The sequence below is a fragment of the Battus philenor genome, unplaced genomic scaffold (assembly GCF_028537555.1).
Source record: "Battus philenor isolate CCGP_79_NKW_IND1 unplaced genomic scaffold, ilBatPhil1.0.hap1 SCAF_18, whole genome shotgun sequence".
NCBI classification, from domain to species: domain Eukaryota; kingdom Metazoa; phylum Arthropoda; class Insecta; order Lepidoptera; family Papilionidae; genus Battus; species Battus philenor.
The window spans coordinates 8,188,640-8,201,627 of NW_027181680.1; the positions used below are offsets into that span (position 1 = coordinate 8,188,640).

General features: G+C 30.6%; 3 protein-coding genes across 4 annotated transcripts; 2 read left to right on the forward strand and 1 right to left on the reverse strand.

The window, feature by feature from the left end:
- Positions 1-3,082: 3,082 nt before the first annotated feature.
- LOC137920372 (uncharacterized) lies at positions 3,083-4,817 on the forward strand. Its single transcript, XM_068763679.1, has 5 exons — positions 3,083-3,191; positions 3,264-3,349; positions 3,430-3,639; positions 4,109-4,307; positions 4,389-4,817. Exons 1-5 carry the CDS (start codon positions 3,173-3,175, stop codon positions 4,424-4,426), a joined length of 552 nt encoding a protein of 183 aa, XP_068619780.1. The 5' UTR covers positions 3,083-3,172; the 3' UTR covers positions 4,427-4,817.
- A 2,736-nt stretch (positions 4,818-7,553) lies between these two features.
- LOC137920374 (uncharacterized) lies at positions 7,554-11,615 on the reverse strand. Of its 2 annotated transcripts, none has more exons than XM_068763683.1 (6): positions 11,461-11,615; positions 11,191-11,323; positions 10,810-11,074; positions 9,660-9,751; positions 8,335-8,473; positions 7,554-7,737 (listed from the first exon to the last, which is right to left on the reverse strand). In XM_068763683.1, exons 3-6 carry the CDS (start codon positions 10,826-10,828, stop codon positions 7,655-7,657), a joined length of 333 nt encoding a protein of 110 aa, XP_068619784.1. In that variant the 5' UTR covers positions 10,829-11,074; positions 11,191-11,323; positions 11,461-11,615; the 3' UTR covers positions 7,554-7,654. The 2 variants fall into 2 exon arrangements, with proteins under 2 accessions (XP_068619784.1, XP_068619783.1); XM_068763682.1 differs by having other exon boundaries at positions 9,651-9,751.
- Positions 11,616-11,738: 123 nt separating this feature from the next.
- Positions 11,739-12,988, forward strand: LOC137920324 (uncharacterized). The gene is made up of 4 exons (XM_068763623.1): positions 11,739-11,796; positions 11,866-11,927; positions 12,221-12,347; positions 12,423-12,988. Exons 1-4 carry the CDS (start codon positions 11,772-11,774, stop codon positions 12,956-12,958), a joined length of 750 nt encoding a protein of 249 aa, XP_068619724.1. The 5' UTR covers positions 11,739-11,771; the 3' UTR covers positions 12,959-12,988.

The window sequence follows — 12,988 nt, forward strand, 5'->3', positions numbered from 1 at the left end:
CTGTGAAATTCAAAACTCATATTAAATAAAGAATAAAAGTCAAATTTACATTTTGGTTTTTCGTTTTTATGTGATGTATGTTATGTAAAAGATAAACCTAAATTTTATGGACATTTCGAAAGAATTTAAAAAGGATCTTCTTTATGTATTGTTTTTATTGTTTAAACCTGTAACCATTATTTAATATCTGGTTAATAACGTTGACAAAGAATGGAGATAAAGCTACATTGTTTAGTTATAGGTTTTTAATTCGTGAATGTACAAACGGAGTGACGAATTACCATTGGAAATCTATGGGGAAGATCTACGTCTACATGTGTCTACAGTCCAATAGCACAAATTATTAAGAATCATAAGTAATTATGCTTACATGTTAGATTTTGTTTCTAATTATTGAGATTACTTTTAAAAATCTGAAAGGATAGATTAAAAAAAATAATTATAGTTTTTGGTAATCTGGAATTAAAGAAAGAGTTATTCTGTTGCCGATCTAATAGATTGGAATATTTTTCTCGGAGACCCCATTCCCATCGGCCTGAAAATACAATAATAAAATATCTTGAATATGTGTGGCCAAAATTCGTGACTAATATCAGTAACAAATGCTAAATTATTTACGTTATATTTTTAAGGTGGCCAATTATCATCCATCGAGTCATAATTATATACTTTGTTGACCCTGAGTAATCTTTTGCACATTGCCATAGACATGTGAATAAATATTTACTGTCTTATGTTTAACGAACGTAGATCTTAATCAGCAAATTCTACAGCTATTTTGTTTGATTATCTTTTATAAAATAGTGATTTACGCCAATTAGTATTTTTTCTCTATTGTAGTTAGATATAAAAAAGATTCCTTGGTATATTCTTCTTTTTGGCGTATGAATGTTAATTTCCACTATACAAGAGCGTGACAAATACAAGATTAATCAAACAGTACATTAACAAAAAGGCGTATCGCCGCTCGTAATTCAATCATTGTGCACTAATAAATCACATGAGACCTTTCTACTACTAACATCTAATCTTGATACTTGAAAGTATTCTTTCATTATTTTAATGTATATTATATATGGTTAAGGTATGTTGGAGTTAAAAAATAATTCACAAAAACAATTGTGTTTATTAAAAAATCATTTTTTTTTCAAATCAAATTATTTATTTCTGAATATAAGTTACGTGCATGTTACAGGTGTAATGTGTACTATTGTTACAATGCCTCAATTACATTACATTATTGCTTTTTTTAATGGAATCAGGCGTTACCTTACGGAAGTCCATCCTAAGTAAGAAAAGGACCAATATTTAGCCACTTTCGCACATGCAGTGGTAACACAGAGTCCTCTATGTTTGGCACTAACCGGTGTAACATAACTCCTGAAGATGCCCCATGGAGGGGTGAAGCACTTGTTGAGTGATTTGGCGGTGGCAGTTGTGTGATTCGCATTGTTTGCCGCATACGCATTTATCAGCGGGCTGGCGGGCGGTGCACTTTGTTGTACGACTACTACTGCATGTGCGGAAGTGGCTAAATATTGGTTCTTTTCTTACTTATTCATTACTTTAACTTTATAATATTACAATATCTATAACTAAGAAATCAACAATTCAATAAAAGCGTCTTTCGACAAAAATACCTTTACTTGTAAGTAAGGCAAACTCAACCACGTATTTATACGTAATAAACTTATGATAGAGTGAAATACGTCAGAAATATTATGATCATCATAATTTTAATCGAAGTCCATCCACTTCTGGACATTTAGTTGTGGCGAGGACCTTTCGTGACTGACTTAAAAATATGAAAAAGTAGAAATGTTTGAAGTTTTAAAGATTTAAAGTAAGTTTTTCAAAGGAGCTATAATAGAATAAAGTAGTTTCATTGACTAGATGAAACTACGAGTATATTTTTACTCCAATAACTGCACGTAAAATGACATTTCATTTTGGATATTATTTAAGACACTCTTTATTATTCATTCCGTAAAATTACAAATTCAAAGTAAACTAAATCAAGTTCGCATAATTTAATAGCGCTAAAACAGTACGCTTTGTTTATCTTTATTTCGGTTGACCTTTTCCTACTTTACAGACTAAATAAGAAAATAAATTAAATTTGGGATTTAACCGAGTGACGTTTTATTTATTCATATATTATTATTATATTTGTCTTTGAATCATGTATAATAGTTGATTTTGGCCATCATCTGATCATTATATTCGAAAAGCCCAATTTATTATAAACGAGAATCAAATTGAGCTCTTTTATAATGACATCCTAAATGGCTTCAAGCGCCCAGATCTGAGAAGAGCCCACAACAAAATTATTTGTGTTTTTTGTAATCAATTTCACCTATGTTATTCAAAGGCGTTATAAACAGGACTTTGTTGAGAAAGTTTACGCAATCGCATCCTGTAGAGTAGCTAATTTTATAGAAACTAAAGAAAGATATATCAAACTCGTCTTTGTTTTTATAGCTTACCTTGCGTACATTCCTTTCTATTCTATATTTATTTATATTTATCTCTTATGCACATATTCAAGATTTTCGTATATGTATATTAACTGATGTATTGTTATAATTCTTACTATTCGTAACTATAATTAGAGAACCCTAAAGTTTTTATGAAAGTGTGTATTCTTAGTCTATGTGGTGCTTGATATACACTTAGTTTATCTGTTGAAGATCGTGCTATGCAACCGTGGGTTCAGCATTTATTTTCTTTACGCTCTCACCTTGACTGAACAATATGACTGATCGTATTATCTATAAATAAGCTTATGTTACAAGAGTTCTGACATTATTATTATTACATTCACTATTCAAAATATTAAAAAAAGACAAACTCTGGAGTGTTTTAAGTCGGAAAATGACTCAATTAGTTAATTTTAGACACTGTTTCTTCTATTGATTAGGGTACTTATTGAATTTATGAAAACTTTTGCAAAAGGAAAGAAAATACGTAGATAGAGAAATCTCAAATTAGGTAACATTTTTAATATCGATAGCATTCTACATTGATATAAATTTGAAAGATAAATAATACAAAAAAAAAAAAAACAAGTATGTAAACTATTTGCAAGAGTAAACAATTATAGACGCTATAAGTTGCATTTCTTGCACACTCTAACTTAATTGAAGAACGTCCTAAATAGATCGTGGACACTATGAGGCGGTTAACTCTTGGTAAGACGATATTTGTCAGAAATTGTATAAAACATTTTCAGTACTTACAACTAATTTTGTTTGAAATTTCAGTGGCAATTGTTTCAATTCTAATAGCAAATTCTATTCAAATTGAAAAGTTAGAAGATGTCCTAGTGTACGCAGTGGAACCGGCAACAGTAAGCATAAACGTTTACTTCAAATCTTAACAATGTATAACATTTCTTCCTAAGTATAAGATTTTTGATTATTTTGCCAGAAACTTCGAAAACGCGAAGTTACCGATTCCGCTAAGAAAAAACAAAGTTTTAGCCAATTTAAAGAGTTTGTTGAAGATAAATTGATTCAACATACACAAGCATTGGAGCATCTTGTTAAATTGGTACAGACAAACGAAGAAACAACTAAACAGCTGCTCGAAAATCTGAGTAACAATGTTGAGAAGCCAAAGATGCCTGAAAAAATCGAGGTACATCAGCTGCGTAGACCGATAGACGTAGAGGATGAACAAGCTGATCATCCAGTTGTAAAGCTTGGAAAAAATGTTACAAAATATGGAATGTTAGTCGGCAATATTTTATTAAACGAATTACAAAATCAGTCTGACCCTATAACTATTGTAGAAAAAGAACCAAAATAACATCGAGTCAGAATTACAAAGTATAACTGATCAAGTTTACTTTTAATAATAAATCTATTTTCTTTAAATGATTTTTCTTTATCACCTACTAAATTCAATTCATATCTGTTTCATAATTTATCCTTTTTAATTTAAATTTAACGTTTATACTTTGCACTATTAATGTTTATCATTTTGACTAGAGTAAGACTTTTATTTTTTCTTTTAAAGATAGGTTTTGAATAATAATTAATTTGATAAATTTAAAAACAAACTTAAGTAACATTTTAATTGCACATAAGGTTTATTTTAATTTCAGTTAGTGTCACGAAGGACCATCAGTTCTAAACCGGCGTTAGTGCCCGAATCTTCAAACAGTAAAATCAGTCCTTGGTGCGGAGTAGCTATTCTGTGCCGCAGAACATATTCTCCTGTTTGTGGGTTTGATGATAACTTTGGCTATGGAAAATTTGATGACCTTTGTCATATGCTTCAGGTTAACTGTTATTGGAAATACAGTGAGTAAAGAATAACATATTTTTAATTATCAATATAGTTACTAAACAATTTTTTTAATGCAATGAATGTTTGCCTTTCAGATTTTGCTCTTGTACCTTCTTGCCGGCCAGTAGTATGATTACATATAACAATATTTAAGATACATATATATCTTATAAAAAGTTAAATATTTTAGTTAAATATGTTATTTTATCCGACGCCTGGTCCTAGTTCCTTTTGATTCGGGCATACACCTTCATCTTCTTTTACATGTCTGAAAACTAATCGGTGTTTTGTTTGTTATTTGTTTAAAATTTACACTTTTATAATGATTCAGCGATTTTTCACTATCATAGTGTATTTTGTATAGTATAATATATGATATGTTTTAAAGTGGTGTAATTATTTTAAAAAATAAGTATAAGTAAATGCTGTTTGAGCGACGACATAGGCAAGGTCACGATCTTTGGAAGATGTATAACATGTATAACATATTCTATGTATAAAGAGTCGTTTTTTTTTGGTATTTACCCATATTGTATTCGCAGGAATATTCGTACAGGTCGCAAAGGTCTATGAATGTTCTTGCCTCGTTAACTGATTTGCCACAAATAATAACCGTGTCGTGAAAGCAAGTGTATGCGTGGTCACAAAGTTTTTTCAGCTCGGCCTGCAATAGAAAGTATATTGTCAATATTGTGATATATATATATCGTTTTACAATATACTGTTAGTTTGGTTCAAGTTTTCTGGTACTCTATTAATATACTATACACACAACGTGGATAGCAATAGTTTTCAATGCTACTTCACAAAAAATCTGATATTGTCACATATATTAACATTTGCAAATCAATATATGTTTTCTTAATTTTTTAGATAATTTCAATTGATCGGGCATTAGATTCCGCAGTGCTTTATATACTTATATGTTACCTTGTATACTTATTTTGTAACATATAAGTTAGCCATGCGATAGTATACAAAGATAACATAAGGTAACATATCTTGTAGATAGTAGATATTTTATCATTAATTAGAATGTATTTTAATTATTCCTCAAATAATATGATGTTTATATAGATTTCCTTTAGCCTTAGATAAACTAATAAATGGTTATTTAATCGATTGACTACAGACTTATATATTTTGGTTATGCCTACGAAATATTTTTTTTCTTAGCCTTTCTTAACGTCAATTACTACGTGATTGTATGTATACATGACTGTAACTATTGATGTAAAAATAATAACGTTAAATAAAAGTTTCTTTAGTACTGAAAAGGCATTTGAATGTTTATCAGTTTTTTTATCTATATTTTAAAAATTAACACAATAAAACAATTGACTGAAGAAAACGTTAAATCTGGTACTTACCACATGAGTCCTGTCTCCAATAAGATGTGGCTGCAAGAATGAAAGGAAAAACTGAAAAGTAAAAACTGTTATAAAGGCATACATGAGTCAAGTGTAAGGACTTAAAGAAGATAAGTAAAGATAACGACTTGTTCCTTTCAATGAGTTAGATAGAATAGTAAAGCTTTGATCACAGACAATAAACGGATATGAGGATATTAACTTTGTAAATACATTTACGTTGTGTAAACAATATCGATACAAGCAATTTGTTCGTGGAATTATTATGAATTTGTACTGCCGTATAGCATTTTTGAAATTACGTGGGAATTTTCCACTGTGGAATCAATACATAGCTGTCGCTAAACTGTCGGTTGCATGGTTTAAGGTTTAAGAATAATTATTTTCATAAGATTACTATGTTCATCACTTAGAAATTTTTTTAACATATATTTGCAGAACAACATCATATTAGAAAGGGGAATTACGAAAACAAAAGGAAACGAACTATATAAAACGCAATAAGAACACAATAAGCATAATGACACTTCGTATGCCGAACACATAACTGTGGTGGATAATTTTATACAAAAGTATAAGCTGAACCAATTCGGCCTGAGCAACGCCAATATTGTATTGGCGTATGTATTTAATTACACCGCAGATGAACGCGGTTTACTTTTATGAAACATATCCTATAGGTTACCGATGCGGACTTATATTTTAAACTATGTGTAGCAAGATACTTTTACGGGTGGGGCGGGCGTATTGCTTGACGGATACTGTGCTATCTGTTCTTGTCTTTTGGAACGATAGCTTTTCTATAGGAAATGGTTTATCTGAATATAGAGTAAAATGGAAACATTAACATTTTACATTTACAAAAGCCTTTTTTAATGATTTTCTCTTCCAAACTATGCTCTTACACATTGTAAATAATATATCATTTTAAGCCCCTGTTTGGACACGTATGAGGAAAAAAAAATCCTGTACTCCCTGAGGATACTCCTATTTTCGAAATCGTTGATCCCTGTAATACTAATAAAACTCTCCATTCTCCGGTAAACAAAAGTACCTATGACGACACAACTGAAATGAACACTACGACCTAGACAGTGAGAGAAGTAACTAATAATAAATTCGTAGTGAATTTGTATGCGGTGGAGGTAGAAGGTGTAATTGCAAAATCTATAGATATTTCGCCTGCTGTAAGATATAGGCCTTTCGAGAGCGAAGATCAGCTTATTTATGAAAAGCGTTCCATTCCAATAAGACCGCTTCTAAAGCAGCATTAATAGCATTATTACAAATTCGGCTAGGTAGGGAGAGTAATCTGATCAGTGAATATGATCCCTAACGCAATGCTTCATTAAACTTGCTACGTAGATCCATAGCCGGTCCCTCCTTCCCGTGTTGGACCTGGCATTCGTAAGGTGAATCCATAAAAAAAGTTATGACTCTAGGCCAGTGTTTTCAAAGTGTCGAATAAAATCACATCACAGTATTGGCTAATTTTTTTTGTACAAACTCTCGGTTACTGCTATTATAATGCGTATGAAAGCTTCGCTCATTTGACATTTTATATATTTAAATTATTCCTTAATAGACGATTTAATATTGCAAATAATTGTTCAGGATCTCGTTTTACTTTCATGATTTAAAATTCATGTAAAATGCTAAAAAAGCCTGTGTTAATATATTATTATTCTCTTTTAGTTGCTGTTAAAATATTCTTAGGATAATAGAAGATATTCTTATTTGATAGAATCAAGGGAATTGGAACTGAATTTAGAATTTCGATTTTGACAGTTTATTAGTTTGAATGTAACTCATTATTTGTTATTGAGAAAAGTTGCCTAACAGTAAAACTATTAGAAAATACAAGTTTTTATTTATTTAATATTTTCCTCTTAAAAATACTACACATTGAAATGATGAAATATACAATTACTTTTTTTAAACTATTTTACATAATGTATGTTGATATAATTGAAAAGACATATTTAATTGGTTTAATCGTCGTAGTAACTGTTCGTGGGTCTGCGAGAAACGCTTAATACGGACTTGTCTTCCGGACACGAAGTTTGCTTGTAATCTGAAAATAAAAAAAATCTATTATTTATCGATTGTTTTTGTGATTAATCAATTTAAATTTCTTATTTAGTAAAATTAGTATTTCTATAAGAATATTTTTTGAATAATTTCCGAACGTGTTATGTTAGGCTTGGTAATACCTTTAGCCTCTTCGCTTTCTTTTATCTAATGTACACAATCGATAATCAGCGAGCTTAAATAAGTAAAGATATTGATTTTTAAATGAATGAAGTAATCATCAAAATTACTGGCAGTATTGCAAGACTTAAATGGTAATGGGTCAGAAACATCATTCGTACATCTGACGGCTGTTGGTACCGAAAAGTTGAGTAGATAGTACAAGCCGATAGACCAGAACCTACGCGAGGTCGAGAGAAATCGCTAGAGCCGGGCAGTAACAGGCAAGGCAGTCTGCATCATCGGCTGATATGATGATGACGATGATTTAGCAAAATAAATAAAAAATTATTTAACTAGAGCATATCACTATATAAATTATAATTTAATTATAACATTCATAGAAGGTATACTGAAAAACACGATACAAGTATAATAAATGTAAATAATAAATCATTGAATTTAGTTTTGAAGAACTCACTTCTACGCCGAATGCAGTTGAAGTCAAACATATCGCAGAGATCCCTGAAGCCCATGATGTCGCCCGCATGGCTTACCCCACACACGGGCACTCGGTCATGGTTGCAAACCTTCGCCATGCTGCACCACTTTGCTCCCATCTGAAATGGTTTAATATATATACATAAATTATTATTTCTTTGTATTGAATTAACGAGAATTATTGTATTTTCAAACGGTTTAAATAATTGAATAATGAAGTAAAATAAAAAATTTAAAAAAATCACATATTTTGTTGACTACGAAAGTATTATTTTAGAACTTCACAAAATATTTACATTATTACAATTATTTTCATCATATTCAACAACTACATGAAAAATCTTCGTCAGTAGGCAGGTTGCTGCAGGACCGTTAATTAACAATAAAGGATCAATAGTATTGTCTTTTTGTTATACTAGCTGTACCCCGCTCGTTTTGTGAGACCTGCGCTGCCTTTTGTCAGTGTCATTTCATAAAATATATTTATGAAATTACACTATATATTTATAAATATTTATAAATTACACTATACTATACACTAATATATTTCATTAAATATAGTGTAAAAGTTCTTTTTCTGAATCCGTAGCTGACATTTCGTTGGCGAAAGAAATATTCCTACTAAATTTCAAGTGTCTAAGCCTAAAGGTTCTAGAGATGTTATAATGAGTGGAAATTTTGTATGTGCAGAGTTATTGGTTTTGGGTGTTAAATCATTAGTAATTATTTTTTCCCCTGGCATGTGACAAGCCAGTAACTTTCATTACAAAACTTGTAACAATAGTAAGGAGTAATTAATTTTAATACGTATTAATCTGAATTTTAAAAACGCTTTCTCTTACTGTATTATCAGCAAACGGCCGCAAATTAGCTATATATTCATCTCTTTAATGCACGTCTATAAACTATCATTGATAGATTAACACGTAATTGAGACACAAAATATAATTGTTAGTTTAAAAATAACCTATTAGATCATTTCATTTTAAATGCATTAAAAACACAAACTTCGTACGATGAGAGACTGGATAAGTTTAATAGCATGGAAATTGAGTGCGCTACATTTGCGTTGAAATTTAAAATTTACATAGTTATTCTGTTGTTAGAGAATAACATTGTAGTTTATTAAAGTGTAGATAGAAGTTGATATTTAAAAGAAAACTTACACTTTTAAAGCAAGTGCTTTTTAAAACGATTCTTACGTATTTACTTAAGGATCCTTTATTATACAATTTTATAATTATCCACTTAGTAATGTTAATAATAATAAAGAAAATTATATGAGGGATGCATTACTTTTTTTACCTTCCGCCCCATGACGACATCTTCGTTATCTCGTTCTAGAGGAGGTCCATGTGCGATCGCGATGGTAAGAACGAAGCAAGCAAATAGTATAACTGTAAAATTTACTTTGGTTTATAAATAAATTTGACTAAAGTAGAGCCTCTTTGTTTCTAGTAATTTAATGTAGCCTTTCAATAAAGATTCACAGTTTGATAACCTTGTAACTGCAACTTAAAATGTGTTATAATTTTACTAACAACACGCACATAGTCTAAAACCTTTGTCAAGAGGTTATATCAACTAGGTATTGTGGACATATTAATTTATAAAAATGACTTCATAAGTACTATTGCTTAGTTCCCTTTTACTTCCGTCACTACAAATAATTTACGTCATCAGATGATTACAAGTCCTATAGGTTCGGAATTGTAGCTTAAAGTATAAACTAGTATGTTATAAGCACTTAAACAATAGAGAAAAGCACACCTCTACTTAATTAAGATATTCAATATCGTTTTATTGTAGAGAAACGAAAGTGATCGGCATAACCCAGATATTAATTGTGGTCAGAGTACATAGCGCATCGAACAGATTGCCCTTGGGGCTTTAAGATTCTGGTGAGGAGACCACAGACCAGCAAGCGAAGCGTAGAACGACCAGTCACAAGATGATGATCTTATTAAAATAGACAGAAGATCTTGGATGACCGCTTACAATCGGTCTTACCGAAAATCTAAATGGTTGAATTCAGTCTAACAGTGAATGTCCTATGGCTAAAATGTTGACGATGGTGCCATCGTTTTATTCATTTTAAGGGAAGCAAAACGTTTATATTATGTTGGGAATAAATGTGGCATTATTTATTTGCATCACAGAATTCTGCAGCAGTGTTTCTTACGCTCAATGAAATTACAAATTTCTTTTGCAGTTTGGAAGAATCAATCATCCAAATCTTAAGTATTTGAAGTTACCTCAAGAGTACGTAATAGAATATTTGCCACCACAGAAGAAATCTTTCTTGCTGTTTCATTCAGGTAAAGTTTCTATAGTTTCATATAATAGTGAAAAGATAGGATATGATAGATAGGTGAGGTTGAGATAAATACACTATCTGAAAGTATAACATTTAAATTAGACTGTAATGTTGTAAATAAAAGGTAAATTAACTTACCAAAGGTATTGAAGCCCATTTCGAGTTTTTCCTAGCTTAACCAGATCCCTTCGGCACTCGAATACAAATGACAATATGGTTAGTTTCCGTCTTGTGAAGTGTGTTTATAAGCTATATCTATTGTCTCCTAGAATCCCCTAGTAAACGCAAATTTCAGGCGAAGTAATTTACAAACGATGCATAATGTTTTATCTATGACACTATGAACATTTTGTTTACATAGGAGGTATGTGTTTACATTTGTGTCCGTTCGTTTCCACAAAGTCTGAAAACAGAAGACATTGTGTTTTGTACTGTGCTTGACTTTAGTCCTGGATTAGTAGTTAATTATAGTTAGTGATACTTAAAATCTTGCGATATAATCATCATATGTTAACTAACTTGTTTTGTATTCACAGTTGAATTCTAAAAGATCACAGTAATCTAGGAATCTCCTCACTTCTCGTGTGTTAGAGTTTAAACCACAGATACGTTTCTTAGTATGAACACATACAAATGCATCGAGGCATGTTTTCTGAAAGATAAAAAAATTAATGATCGATTGATAATATAAAGAATAATTTATTTTTCGAAGGAGTTCTAATCATGTTAAAGTAAAATGGGATCACATCATAAATTTTTAAGTGTAAAGTAATTACTACTACTGCTTACTTTCTTTTTTAATTGATCAGCAACTGTAAATATGCCTAAAATTATCAACGAAATGTAAAAGAGTACAGCCATAATATACATAAAATTTGAATATAGAATAATCAGTAGAAATCAGCGTTACATCGTATGGAGTAAAGTTTTTTGTAGGTAATCGTGGATAAATTCGCGATCGAGTCATGTTTGATAAAAACGAAACAATCGAAAATAGTACCAAATAAATGCAAAACATATTCGCGGCGTAAATTTTTATGACTTTCAATTTATTTCAAACCCATAGTGGAAGGTATATACATTTTAATGTAATTTTAACAATGGTTAACATAACTTTGTTTTTAGGTAACCTTTTAAATGTACTTTAGAATTAAAATTATTGTGTTAAAGTTGAGTCTAATTTTTGATTTTTAGGTTTTCCAATATTGATGTTACTTTCGCTAATATCCACGAGTTCCAGTGAGCCACCTGGACGGGTAATGAAAATAAAATGTTTTAGTTACATTCTTGAATATTATTAAATGACGAATAGTTAAAATATTATGTCAACGTACGGGTGACTTAATTATAAATTTATTACAGACGTAGTTAATTACATTCTTAAGTTCCCGTTTATTTATTATATATAGAAGTAGAAGCGGACAATCAGTTAGTAAATAGTCGTTAGTCGCAATACCGTCTCGAGTAAGCGATTATTGACTGTGAGTTTGCATATAACGTCTATTGTTATAGTTAAAACTTGTTTTATATTGTTATTTCAATTTATCAGGCGTGTTATCATGCTAAAATTTGTGTTCATAATGCTATTGAGAAGTGTGGTATTGATTCAAAAGGAAACTTGCGTAGATTCATCGATTCTTGTGATATAAAAGAATATAATTGTTTGAAAAGAACTGGTAAGTTTTCGAAAATATATGAAATTATATTCGGAATCAAAAAACAGCTATTTTTTACAAATTCGAATCTTACAGATTTTGTAAAAACCAGCTTTGAAAAATGTAAATCTCTCCCTCCTCTGAAAGACGATAGTAAAAACCACGAGAAAGTTAAAAATGAGCAACAGCTTATTGACGGTCATAACCAGAGCAAGGAAAGTTCTGAAGCAAAACAAATGAGCGTTAAAGTAAATAAATCGAAACAGAATACAGATTTAGAAGATGAAGTCGCCACAGAAGAAAAAGCCGGACTTAAGAAAATTGAAGAAAAAGACACAGAATTAAGAATGGAAGAGGCACGTGGAGAAACACAAGAGATAGTTGAAGATGCTCCAAAAGCGAACAATCTGGAAGACAGAAATGACGTTACTGAAGAAGGTGATGGTACGATACCAGGCAGGAATATGGTAATAGAAAACAACGACAATTCGAACGCTAACGATGTTATAGAAGCGAATGACGATCCTGAATCAAATGATAATGATAGAGACGATGACGATAAATTACCATATTTTGAAAATGAAAATGCCGATAATGATGAAGAAGCAAACGATAACTACAAAAACGATTAAATGTAAAATAAAAATATCATTTAAAACATT